This window comes from Lampetra fluviatilis, chromosome 41, assembly GCF_964198595.1.
Source record: "Lampetra fluviatilis chromosome 41, kcLamFluv1.1, whole genome shotgun sequence".
NCBI lineage: Eukaryota > Metazoa > Chordata > Hyperoartia > Petromyzontiformes > Petromyzontidae > Lampetra > Lampetra fluviatilis.
Window position 1 is genome coordinate 1,021,030 of NC_136315.1, and position 13,863 is coordinate 1,034,892.

Below are 13,863 nucleotides of genomic sequence, written 5' to 3' on the forward strand. Positions count from 1 at the left end.
AAATGTCTGTGTGTAACGCGCGTGACGTCACTCCACGTCGACCAGCCCCCTCATTAATAATCATGAATGGGTGACGTCACTCCGCATGAAGAAGGTGGAGCGGAAACGAAAATTAGTTTACACAAATTAGCTTTCATTTTGACCTTTCTTTATGGAAAGTAAAGCGAATAAAGAAATCAACACAGCAACTAATATAACGAGCCAAAAAAGGCTGTGTGATGTCACACCACATGTCCCCCCCCTCATTATTATTCATGTGCCGAGATTTTTAGTTGAACGCAGAAGGTCGAGCGGCTATGATATTTTTTTACGCAAATTCGCTTCAGATTTGACATATCTCTTTAGCAAGTGACGGCAATAATGAATTCTACGCCGCATCAGAGTGCTTTAGGTGATTTGAATACAGTGCTAAAGTGAAGTTAGGGGTTTTTTTTAAATTATACAGCCACAGAGATTGTTCGCCTTTGCCTATTGTGTAAGATACCGAAGAGTCCCTTGGTCAGAAAATTTACCAATTTTAATGCTTCGTTTGCCTCTTCGCTAGCTAGATTTGGCCCCTCTGCAGATCACATTGCCCCTATACAGTGTCTAGAAAGCGCGAGGCAACCTTTTTCGCAATGTTCCAGCTGCTAGAGCACGTTATACGTCAGCCCAGGATTGCCAAACATCATGGAGGATGAAAATACGACAGCTGAGAAATGCCGTTTGCAAAGAGAAAGACAGCAGAGATGGAGAGCTCGCCAGAGCCAAGACACTTTGGACAGTATTGTTACAGAGAATGTTGAAAGGCAAGCACATCGACGAGAACAAGAAAGTCCGGATCAGACGCAATCTCGATGTGCAGCTGACGCTCTTTATCAAGCAAATCGACGCAAGCGAGAAAACTCCACATCAGACACAAGCTCGCCTCGCTGCCAATACTGAAGATCGTCTCGTAAGCCAAGAACGTCGTAGTCAAGCTATTCGTGCTACGGCAAATGACTTTGTGGAAGTGGAAGTGATTGAACACAACTGTAGTGTGTTGAATGTAGTTTGCCAGTTCTGTGGTTCACTAAATTTTGCTGAGGAGCGGCCATCAGATGGAAAGTTCACAAGTTGCTGTCGGAAAAGGCAAAGTGAAAGTGGAAAAGCATATCGACTCCAATGGCAACGTGCTCCAATAAATTGCAGGGAAACCTTTTGATCAGTGATAAGAGATTCACACAAAATATCGTATACCGAGAACTCTTCCAAAGTCCTTAATTTAATTTAATAAGTTCAGAAAAATGATCACACAATTAAACGTTAATTTACATCTTTAATATTACAGCTTCCGTCCTAGGACGGGCTAACGAGCTAGTTTCTAAATACACATTTAAAAATATGATTTTTTTGGAAAAAGAAAACACAACATCCACAACAACATAGGCAGGAGAGGCTCACATGGTAGACTGGGCTGTCAGTTCGGGCTGTGCGGGCCATAGGTGTAATTGTTTGTATGGCTGTTAGTCCACCCATTGGTGACGATTACCTTCCCTGAGCGTTCGCATTCGGTAGTTTCTCATTCATTCTGTCGCGGATTCATTACAGCGTGTTACAGCGTGGCTGTGCGGAATCCATGTGGAGCGAGGGGAGAGCAAGTTTCGGAAAGTGCACAGCATAACCACCGCCGCCTTCACAACCCCTGCAGTTGAGATCCGCACCCGGTACTTTCTGAAATTTTTGGTATAAAAAAAGACCATGAAGCTGCCATTCTATGAAATAATGACCTGTGCAGAGGTGATATGATGTAGTTTGTGCTTGTGTGATTGTGGTGGTGCATGCAGTGGTTTTGCAAAAACTGCCTGTGGAATAGTGCTCGGGGTTACCGTTTGTCATTAAGGACAATACTGGGATCGTTATAGATAGGTATACAATGTACTCGACTAGTAGTTTGTGCCTACTACAAGCCACCATAAGGATTCATCACTCCTTCCTAAATATTAAGACAGCACAGATCAGGGCTCTGCAGTCACCCATGCAAATCCATGGTCAATCGGCTTCGAAAGCCCAAATTGTGTGGCCCACTGTAATGAATTGGTGTTTTCTTCATTAATATAACCAAACAGAGGGAAATCCTCATTTAATGTGGGTATAATTGCTGCCATACACTGTGACAACAGACCCTTCTTGCGGTAGTCAGGCCTCACAAATGCTATGCCAAGCGCTCCATATGAGTAGCAGAGAATCCAGGCGACTGGACTTCCAGAAGCGTCCAGGACACAGCTATTGGGAAATCCATTTTTTATACAAGTCTGGATTAAGCGCAGGCTGTCAGGGTGGCCTTTGTATTTCCATGAGTTGCACACCAACTCAGCGTGGCTTGTATTTAACATCGCTGTTTTCATGCCTGATTTAGAATTTGGAATTCTGCAAAACAATGGAAGCACAAATAAAACACACGCATAAAACAGAAGTTAATAATTGGACAATTTTTTAATTCATGGCTTTGGTTGTCAAAGCCGAAGTTAATGATTGGGATGAATATCTTATCGTCACAAGAGGGGGGAACTACATTACATTGTGGTGTTTCAAGTGATGAATTATTACACAACCTGGATTTTTAATGTCCTGGAAAGACTTACAGATTTCTCAAGAAAGCCACTTCAAAACGAGGACGATTCTGAGAAATCCAGGGAAGGTGGACACTCTATTCAATGTCGGGATCTACAAGGCCAAGTTGGAGGATGAAAGGTCAAGAGTATGAGGTTGAGGCCAGTGCCAGTCAAGGTCGTATCCTCAAGACTAGTGTATATATGTTGAACTTTTTTCACACCATACGTAGCCAAGTGACCGCTGGCCCTCTGGTAGTCCGCAAGGTCATGGGGAAGTAGTCGACGTCACCATTGAAAGCACTATGATTCAGAGTAGTTTTAAAGAAATTGGCTTATTGTGCATTACAAAACTTTTTTTGTGGATTGGCAATGGTCTCCGGATCCAAAAATATTGGGAACCACTGCTCTAGTATTAGGCCATTGTGAAGGCTGGGGGCTCTATGCCAAGGCCTTGGGACTAAGGCCACACTCGAGGCCTAGGCTGAAAACAAGAGTTGCATTCATTTTTGAATTCGTCTCCTGATAAAATCGCATGGTTGAATAAAACAAAAACATGGCAAATATAGCACGGCATGACTTGTACCTGAGTGTGGCAGGGTAATTCATTGTGAACATGTCGTAGGGCGAGGGCCAGGAGAGACGGACATTTTTTCTGGCCGCCAAATCATCCACACGTTCTTTCAAATCAACATCTATACCTGTTTACACACAAAACGTTCAACCAAATGTAACAGTGCTGTGTAGCGGTTTAGGATTTCCTCAGACAAAGATTCATGCATGTGCCACTTATTGCTTGAAATACAATGTACAGTGGCAAGAAATGGCAGAATCATGCTGCAGTATTTTTAATGTGATAATTATGAATGCAAAGAAAGCCAAATTGTATGTAACTGTTGTTCTAGTGTGTTTTTTTTCCAAAACTAAAAACTCTACATTTTTGGTAATAACATTATAAGGAACATTATATAACGGGAGATGCTTCTAGCAATGGCCCTTCTTTATAACACAAACAGACCAGATAGGTGGAGTAGATGAGAGTTGAAGAATGCACTGTACACCATGGGGCCTGTTAAGAATATATAAATAATGTTTCCTGATTGACATATGAAAAGTTATCCAAGAGTAGATATTGAGTAACAGATAATCCCTTCCGTAATCTAAAATGTATTTTCATTTAAAGAACAATACAAACATTTTGCATACTGGGTAAGAGAAGCCCATTTTATATTTACTAATTCATTCCGATCCCCCAGTACAATCTATTTTGGATGTATAGACAGTTCACCTGCCAGCATGAAGGGCTTCTTCCATTCCACAACATTAAACAGGAGGTCAGCAAGGCTGCTTGGGTTGAGTGAAAATGTGGAATAGCTGGGCATGAACGGCTTTTCACCGGCCTTGAAGGGAAGATTGCAACATGAATCATTAAGTTCTACATACGAGTCGAACTTAAATAAAACGAATCAACACAACTTTCGCCTTTACATTTTTTATGAGCTCAAAGAAAGTTGCTTCAATGTTATTGGCACGAATAAAATATACGTCCACCCACCATTCCTATGCATATTCTGGCCTCAACTTCAAAATTAGTACTTGGTGTGTAAACATCGCCACTTGGGTGACAAAGGCGTCGAGCGTGATGCTGGCCACCCATCCCCTCGTGTGCCGTGATGGCCTTCAGAGGTGCTCGCTAACAGCACTTGCCCCAACAGTTTGTTCAGGCTATCGGGGGGATCTTCGTCTTTGTGTGGGCAATTGTGGTGACTCATTGTGCCCCTTTCTACACGCAAGCCAGTATCAGGACTCAAGTGAAAATAAAACTGACTTTTTTTTTCTATTTATGGTACTTAAGTTTGTGTTTATTTACCATATAGTGTTATTATAGTGTCACATGTGTTATGGGCAGCCCGGGTTACGGGGTGTAGTACCAGCCCTAGCGGTGCTTTGGTGAGCGCTGGTTTGCGCGGAGGCACCGCTAGCAGTGTGCGGTGCGGGCTCCCGGTGAAGGAGCGAGAGGGAGCATCAGCCAGCCAGGGTTACGTTGAGGCATGATACGCTGGTTGACCTGCTGACACGTGACTGGATGATATTGGAGGGGGGCCACCGCTGGACGGGGGCCGCGGGGCGGTCACGTGGTCCAAAAGAGCTCTCGGGAACCTTCGAGAAAGAGCTCGAGAGACTTGGAATGTGGGTGGGGCGGAGGGCGGAGACAGCCCCAGCCCCAGCCCCAGCCCGGGTGCATATAACGAGGACCCCGTGAGGAGCTCGAGGTTTTCGTGTGCTGGTGTTACGAAGATCCACGTCGGGGAGAACAAGCCTCTAGCCGGGACCCAGCTTGTGGTCCGGACCGGGATAGTGAACCGTGTCTAGTTCTGCCGTAGCGTGGTTACATGGGCATTCGAGACCTGAGTGTAGACCGTGTTGTGTTGGGTGCTGTTGTATAATACATAGTGTTGCTCCCAAGATAACGTCTGCGACTGAGTTGGACTCACTACACATGTACATGTACAATACTTATTCTGCTTCATGAGTTTATCTTATCTTAACAATGTTTCCCTTTGAACCATAATATATTGAATAACATTGACCGAATTGGCATTGAAATCTGGTACATTGTTGTTCCAACTTAGGAACAAATTATGTTCGTAAGTCGAGCATTACCCGCTACTGGTCAACCCACCCATGCCCCAAATATAACTCACCTGCTCCCTTGGCTGTACAACGACGGCTTGAAAGTTTGGCCAGGAGTCCACGTAAACGTCCATAGGTCCCGACATGCCTTTCAGTCCAAAGTACAACCTCCCATACGTCTACAGAAACACGATAGTTAATTAATGTACCTATTTAGAGATTCAGATGATGGTGAGGATGAAGGAGTTGATGTCAATGGTTGAACACGATAGATGACAACACTGCATACTGAGAGAAGACTTAACAGATAATGAAATGTTATGGTGATGGAGGTTTAAGATGGTTTTGATTATGATCATTATAGATAGATGATGAAGACTTTGATTAGAGAAGGATGAAGATCAGATATATGTGATGATGATGGATTATGAAGATGATTAATAAGATGGTCATAAAAGGTAGTGATTGTGGTGATGATTTAATTTTCTATGCTTTCCCAGTCAGGAAATCCTGCAGTGAGTCAGGTCTATTTGAGCATTCGGAGTATGACAATGAAAGAGGTATATGATGATGGCAGACATGGATGATAATAAGAATGAAGATACCGTGCAGTGGCGGCTCCTGCAAAATCTCTCAGGGGGGGCAAATGTCTGGATGAATGATAAGGTCCACCCATGCAATGGATAAATTAACAGCTTAAGCATGTAAAGGCAACTTCACTTCTTTAATATTAATGAAAAATAAAGTGACTCTTACAATACATCTTGTTTGTTTCTATACTCACTATTATTACAATCCACTCAGTTTCTTTTATTAAAGATTCCACTAGGTGGCGACAAATAATATTGTTGACTGAAACGTGCTTACGTATGATGACGTAAGCACGTTAGTGCGAGCCCTCCCGGAAGCCATAGAGAATGCATTGCAGCGCCCGCCGTTCGAAAAAAAACATCTTTGAATGTAAGTCTATGGGACCACTCGGGGTGATTCTCAGCTGGCGCCAAATCGCCCAAAAAGAGGCGGTACTCCACAGAACGTAGCATGACGCTGATTGGACTATATCCAGAGGCACAGTAACGGCTCGCGGAACTCCGTGGTTGAATGACATTGGTGGTGCGTCGCCCAATCGCCCTAATGAAGAAACCTCCCCTGATACCGTGTGATGAAGATGGTGCAGTTACACTGCACGTTACTTGTCACGCCAATCAGGGACATATTTACCGCACTACCGTGAGAGGAAGAGCGCTAGTTATCCACACACTGAGGCCACGATACCGCTGATAAGTGGGGCGCACAGCATAGTACAGTACAACTGCATTTTAATTGCATTGCCTTCTGCTGCCCATAACGTAGCTCTTGCACCACCCGACAGCACCTGTGTTATGCGTGGTGGTTGCCCATCCAAGCACTATCCAGGCTCCACCCTTGCTTAGCTTCTAAGATGTGATGAGATTGGTTTCATTCGGGGTGGTTTGGTCACGGGCAATGAAACAAAGCTCCAGTTAACAAACCAAGCAGGTGCTGCTGAGTTCACTCGCCTTGGCAGAGTGAGGAAGACGGCGAGACAAGGCCACCATCAGCTCCCTCAAGTGCTGCCTGCTGCGCAGAATGATCATTTTCTTGTCTGCGAGACCATGGTAAGAGGATGGATCACACACATTCACGTAGTACCAAACTAAACAGGAGCAATTGGCTGGTTACGAAACATGGATACAGGCAGTCATCTACTCATGAACACCAGCGCTTACGAACCAGCTGGACATGTTCGTCGGATTGGCAGACCCCGCCTACAACTCCCATTGGTGCGGGAGCCGTGGTGCCCGGGCCAGGTACCACACCAGTGCTGGGCGCCATTTTACCCGGGAAGGGCATGACATGGCCGGCGGGCGCCATTTTGCAGAGAGCTCGGGACAGCGCTGCATGTAAGCCGGTTGTTTTTTTATGCTCAGGAACACGGTCCAAGACATGTCGCTTAGTTTCCCCAATGTAACTACTGTTGTAGATACAGCTTAGTTTGTAGATGCCAGAGTTTGCATATCAGGGATCCTATTCTTCACAGATGGGATCAGATCACGAATTTTATGTACTGTGTTAAATCGAGCCTGGATCGTGTGTTTGCTCAAGATTTTGGAAATATTTTTGGTGACCCCTGCTATGTATGACAAGGTGATGGTTTTGATTGGGTCCTCAGATGGCTCTTTCCCAACGGTTGGGGTGGTGGCTTTACAGATTGTGTGGTCCGAATATCCATTCATCTTGAGAGCTTGGTGCATGGGTTTCAGTTCACTGGCTAGGTGATGATGGTCGGAGATGCATCGAGCTCAATGGTGTAGAGTTTTTATGAGGGAATTCTTCTGGGATGGATAGTGTTGGGCGTCAGGTTTTAGGTAGGCATCTGTATGAGTTGCTTTCCTGTAGACAGTGTCCAATTGAGCCATCTGGTCTCTTTTCGATTAAAACATCCAAAGATGGTAGCTTTCCATCCCTTTCCACCTCCATGGTGAATTTGATGGCTGGGTGTATGGAACTAATGTGGTTGAGGAATTGGATCAGAGCTGGTAGGCCATGTGGCTAGATGACGAACGTGTCATCTACGTACCTCTTCCACAAGGACGGGCGTAGAGTGGATGCCTGGATGGTGTCTGTCTCAAAATTTTCCATGAAAACATTGGCTCCCACCGGAGATAAGGGAGAACCCATTGGGGTGCCTTCAACTTGTTTGTAAAATGTTCCATTCCAGATGAAGTATGTATTGGTGAGGCAGTATCTAACCAGGGCCGGTACATCAGCATTCAATCCTTGTTGGACTAAATCTTCAATGATTGCAATGTTGTCGGTCACATGAACTTTGGTGAACAAAGAAACTACGTCGAAACTAACGAGTAAATCACCTGGAGATAGTGAGATGTCATTAATTAAGGATACCAAGTGAGCTGAGTTAAGTACAGATGAGGTGGTCTTACCAGTAAATGGTTGCAAGGTCTCAGACAGAAACCGGGCCAGTTTGTAGGTGGGTGAGTCAATGGTGAGACGATGGGACGAAGGGGTGTACCTTCTTTATGGATTTTTGGTAAGCCATACAATCTGGTAAGTCTAGCAGCAAAGGGTTTTAAGGAAACCCGTTTGGATTGTTCAATTAATGAAGCCGAATCAGTGATGATACTACTGGTGTAAGGGCCTCTGCTCAAGGGAGCTCTAGAGAGCCCCTCCATGAGTTGTTTAACCTGCTCTTCCTTGCTGGCCAAAATTATTGGAAGCGTTGGGGATTCTGTACCTACACTTTACCCCACCACACATGACCTGCCAATGAACCGCAATGTACCCATGTTTACTGCTGGGTGGACAGACGCGGGGGAGTGGATTTCAGAATTAGAATCTTTATTTATACTGGAGGAATCCGATGAGCTATAAAGCTCTTTTTCACAGATGTCCAGCCGACTCACAGATGTCCAGTAGTTTAAATTAATACATTAATAGATATAATACACTTACAACTGTTGTTTCAATTGTCAAGCCAGGAGATTGAAGCCCACAAACGACTTCTGGGACCACAAGTACGGTACGTACTGTGCCGTGTGCAAACCATCCCACCATGTCATCAATTAACACAGCGGCATAAATATCAGAGCACATTTCCAGATGTTTGGAGGTCGTATATCATAGGCCACTTTCGAGATCCCTCATTAATATAAACTTGTACGTAACGTATTTATAATTAATTGTAGCTTCATATGCTACAGTAGGAAAGCTTAATTTACACCCAATTGTGTTTCCCGCAATGATGTACCCCCTCCAAAATGTTTGGCTGGGTCTGCTACTGCAAGTTATAGTTTCATACCTTTGTTATTATTCCCAACAAAATTATTCCCAAAAAACAAAACAAATAAAAAAACGATGCATTAAAACTTTCATAGAAAGTAGCAGTTTTGCATATTAATTCCGTGCATTATTACATGTACACAATTTTAAATAAAAACGAGCACAACTTACTTTTGTTAACCTGAATAGTGCGTGTGATCTCGAGTGCTGGAAATCTTTTATGCCACCTCCTTTGTCGAGAAGAGCAGGGCAATATTTCCTCGCCCAGCAGTCTACATGCAATTTATATGACGACTCCGCTAATATGCTAATATGTAACTACACTTGACCGCTTTTCCATAGTTAAACGGAAAATTATTGTTTAAATTTCTGCAACTGATTCACTGGGATAAGACATACGGAGCCATTATGTACAATTTTAAGAACACGATGGCATTTTCTAGCTCTAACCCCATTATCACAAAAGATCATCATCAGCCATTCTGAATCTACTGCCGGGAGAAAGCTTATCTTTTGACACGGTTGTAATGTGTAATGCGAGCGTAAACGGGGTTCGCTGCTGGGCTCTGGCCCAATCACACGGGCCGGGGTATTGGGGGGCGGAGCCCAGTATGGGGGGCGTGTGGGAGAGGCCGCCGTTCACCTCGGGTCCAATTGGAAGCGAGGTGAATGGATGTGGAGCCAGCAGAGCAGAATGGGAAGGCCGGATCTGACGATCCGGAAGGGGAGGAGTCAGGGTCACGTGGTAAAGAGGATATAGGTGGGAGCCCGGAAGGGCTCCGGGTCAGTTGCTGTAGTAAAGAAGCTGAGCCATGTTGGGTGGCCGGAGGGGATCCACGCCATCGGCCACGTGGCTCAAGGGGCTTCGGCACGCTGTCGGCCAGCGGTGTGCGGAGTGGGGAAGCGGAGGAACTGACGGGGGAAGCGCGTGCGGGGCGCGCGCGAGGAGACGCTGGTCCGCTGTCAGGACCAGCGGGGTGCGAGAAGGAAACTAAATAAAAGAGCAACGGAGACCAGCAGTGCCTGACGAAGTCTTTTATTACAAATGTAACAATCGATGTGGCTCTTAGCGTCCGATACTTCATCACGCTGGTCAGTGCCGGTTGATGAAGACGGTGAGCATAAATGTGGGAACATAGAAGTACAATACAACGATTATTTTCGCACCTGATAGGCTCACAGTGATGACATGACCTTTACTCCTCTATTTAAGACCGAAACAGGAGGACTTCTTCAAAATTCTGGCTATCACCTGATGAAGCTGATGTAATCACCAGCGAAACGTCGTGCTCTAATTGTAAATGTTGTGGGTTTACTCTCAAACACACCGTTGTGCTGAAGTAATAACTAATTGGTAGGTGTTGCTTCCATGTCAAACCTTACTAATTGGCTGTGACGGGTGGTAGCAGATTTAACGACACATTTATTGCTACACGATCTAACCCAAATTAACTGTCGGTGCATTCCAGGTGATTTGGTCATAGGGCAAATGTTAAATGTACAGCTCTTTCTGGCAATAATACAAGTTTAAGATGTTGAAACACCAATTAAATCTATGGATATACATGAAGTCTGTATTAATCACACATACTTGTGCTAAAACATGCAAACAAATATGCGTTGGTACAATGATGTATGCATTGTGATATTGATTCTGCCATAAAGGGTCCCATTGATATATATGGGGCTAGTTTGTTGTTTTAATTAGCCCCACCTCTGTCTACTCTTCAATATAAATTGCACATCACAGTTAAGTATTTGGTAGGTTGTAAGTGGTGGGATAAAGTGTGGGTAGGCAGCTCTTTCAAGACGTCTGTCCAGTGTGGAAGAGTAGGGCAAATGACAATAGTAAGAGTCTCTCTAGTGCTCTATAACAGATGTGATTCACCAGCAGTGCCATAATCAAGCAATTGCAGGGCTGCACCATTACATAGAAATACTCATTCTTAGACACGTGATTCAGTGCATGTGTAGTGTAATAGCGCCAGCTGCTGGGCAGCAGCAGCAACTGTGGTGGACAGAGTACACACACCGGTGAGCGTGTGTTGGGGTGTGTTGGCAGGGCGGAGGAACTGGGGAAAACGTCACAGACGACGCCATCTGGAAGCCCCTGGAACCCGCTAGTGGGTTCGAGAAGGGAGGTGTGGCCAGGGCGGAGTTAGGCCACGCTGGGAGGATAAAAGGAGCCGAGAGTGGGAGCTCGAGGCTGCCGGTTCTGGGATTGGATTTGTCTCGCCGTTGCTGTCGTCTTGTCGCCGTTGTCACTGCCATCTGTCTCAGTCAGCGCCGTCAGTGTTAGACGGCGCTGCCATCTTCGCTAGATATTGTCAGTGTTAGACGTCTAGTGTTGTGTTTCGGCGAGGCTAAGCGACTAGAGAGATTCTGTGGATGAGACCATGAATGTTCTGAATAAAATAAGTTGCCTCCTACAAACCTCTTCTCCGAATCGCTGACACTACACATGTTAGTGAACAGAAGTCCAACAGGAAGTCAGTCAGCTTATGAGCTTTTTAATCAGCCAGCATAGAAGGCATATCCAGTCATAACCTACTTTCACGAAGGCTTCTGAGCAATAATTTACCTGTCCTTTGTATACCCTTTTGTGTCCTCTATCCAAACCACTCATGTTTGTACTGTGCAAAGTGATCCAGCGTGGACCGAAGGTCATTTAATGAGTACCAGGATTTAAAATAAGTACCACATTGTGGGGAAGTCAACGTTGGTTGTTCTACGGATGGACTCATGCCCACCATAGGAAAATGGAATTTCCACCGCTTGCTCAGGGTTGCAAACAGGTTATGAGTCCTGGCGCAATGTTCATTTTGAGCAGAAAAAAAAACTTTGACTCATAATTTCTCGTTTTGTAAAACTGCCCTTGAGGATCGTGACCAACTCCCTCGTGGCTGATGAGACTCTGAACGTCGAGAAGCATATCTGGAGTCAGGGAGTCTACTAATCGTTTGTGTTGCCTAATAATCCAGTGTGGCTGAAGGGGTTTGTGTAAATGTGTGAATTCGTAGCTGTCAACCCATACGATTTACCCCGTATCCTCGTACATGGAAATTGAGTTGTCAGGTCCACACGGCGTACAGCCGTGCCAGAAAAATAAAAAAAATGTCTATTTGTTTGTTTGTTTCTCCCTTGTGATGGCACTTTTCAGGATAAACTATGAGATGTTTAGGGGCACGGGGGTGACCATGAAGGTGTTAATTTGTGTGTAACAAGGTAGAGGGCACGGCTGGTGAGGGGTTGAAGTCTCGGGGGGCGCCACTGAGCCCGCATTTAAAAGACAACCACCGAGCAGCCCCCGGCCGTGTGAGTCGCAGCGTAAGTTTATTTATCTTCTCGACGTCTTTCTTTGTATAACGATGTCGTGCTGCGGTCATTTTGTGCTTCGTTTCGTGCTTGATGTGACGACCGAAGCGTTCTCCAAACCTCTGCTGCCCGTGCCTTGGATGTCTCAATTGGATCCAAGCTCAAGGCCGTCTCTCTTTCTCGTATCTTGTCAGTAAAATAAAGTCACAATGTATTGTGCTGCGGCTTGTAATCGCGTGTATTTATATGCTCCTGTGTGTTTATGTTCGTGTGTGTATCTACAATTTGTATGACATCGCTACGTCTCTGTCGGACTAAATACGTGAATCTGTATTCAAGTCCTCTTGTTAAAAATAAACACTTTGCTCAGTCGTGCTGTAGGCCCAAGGCTCGGTGCACTGTACGGTAGCACTAACACCAGCAATGATACTAACTCTCTTAACTCTCTAACACCAGCAGTGTCACTAACTCTGTAACTAACACCAGCAATGATACTAACTCTCTAACACCAGCAAAGATACTAACTCTCTAACACCAGCAAAGATACTAACTCTCTAACTAACTAACACCAGCAAAGATACTAACTCTCTAACTAACACCAGCAGTGTCACTAACTCTGTAACACCAGCAATGTTACTAACTCTCTAACTAACTAACACCAGCAGGTCACTAACTGCTCGGCACACCACCACTATACTTCACCACGCCGGTCGGTGCGGGTTGGCCTTGGCGAGGAATCGAACTCGGGACAATGACCCCCCCCCCCCCCCCCCGTGGAGACTGTGTTAGCGAGCAGCAACAACCACGCCCGGCCGCCTTTGTCTCCCTAGTGGCGATGTTTACCACACACCGCACCGGGTACTCATTTGAGGCCGAGCCGACCTAGGGGGAGGCCCTGTGGTGTTGTGCCGTGAGCGGGAATCGAACTCGGGGTTCTCTGGCGGGTTGGCAGCGCTGCGCTAACAGCGGCACCACCGCTCCCCCACGCATTTGTTGTATTGCAACAAACAGCAGCGCCACTCGCAATTATGAAATTACGAGGCTTTCCCGGACAAATGAGTTACGTTATAGTAATTATTACCATTGATATTGTTACAAAAAATAATTCTCTGGAGTTTATAACGAAGGATTGCAGCTGATTGTGCCCCTAGGATTGCGTGCGTGGCGGTGTTGGTGGTCAGCGTGCCGTGCTAAGAACCCGGCCACGCCAGGAGGATAAGAGGGGCCCCGGGACGAGGGCTCAGGGCGGTTGCTGCAAGTGGATCCCCTCGCTGTGTTGCGATTCGTCACCTTCGTCGCCGACATCTCGACCACCTTAGATGCCGCTAACTAGACAACCTGCCAACTGTTCTAGCTAGGTAGTGCCGTCGAAAGAGATGGATGTGTGACTAGCGTGTAAGCATGTGGGACGCGGTTAGCTCCCCAACGTGTAGAATAAAAGGTGCCTTAAAGAACCCTGTCTACGACTGAGCCCCTACATATATATGGATGCTCCGAAAGTGTGTAGTGCAAAGAGGGACGCGCT

General features: G+C 45.6%; 1 protein-coding gene across 1 annotated transcript; it reads right to left on the reverse strand.

The window, feature by feature from the left end:
• Positions 1 to 1,976: 1,976 nt before the first annotated feature.
• LOC144946587 (glycine N-acyltransferase-like protein) lies at positions 1,977 to 6,820 on the reverse strand. Its single transcript, XM_078875604.1, has 5 exons — positions 6,743 to 6,820; positions 5,276 to 5,383; positions 3,859 to 3,970; positions 3,157 to 3,271; positions 1,977 to 2,388 (listed from the first exon to the last, which is right to left on the reverse strand). Exons 1-5 carry the CDS (start codon positions 6,818 to 6,820, stop codon positions 1,977 to 1,979), a joined length of 825 nt encoding a protein of 274 aa, XP_078731730.1.
• Positions 6,821 to 13,863: the final 7,043 nt, after the last annotated feature.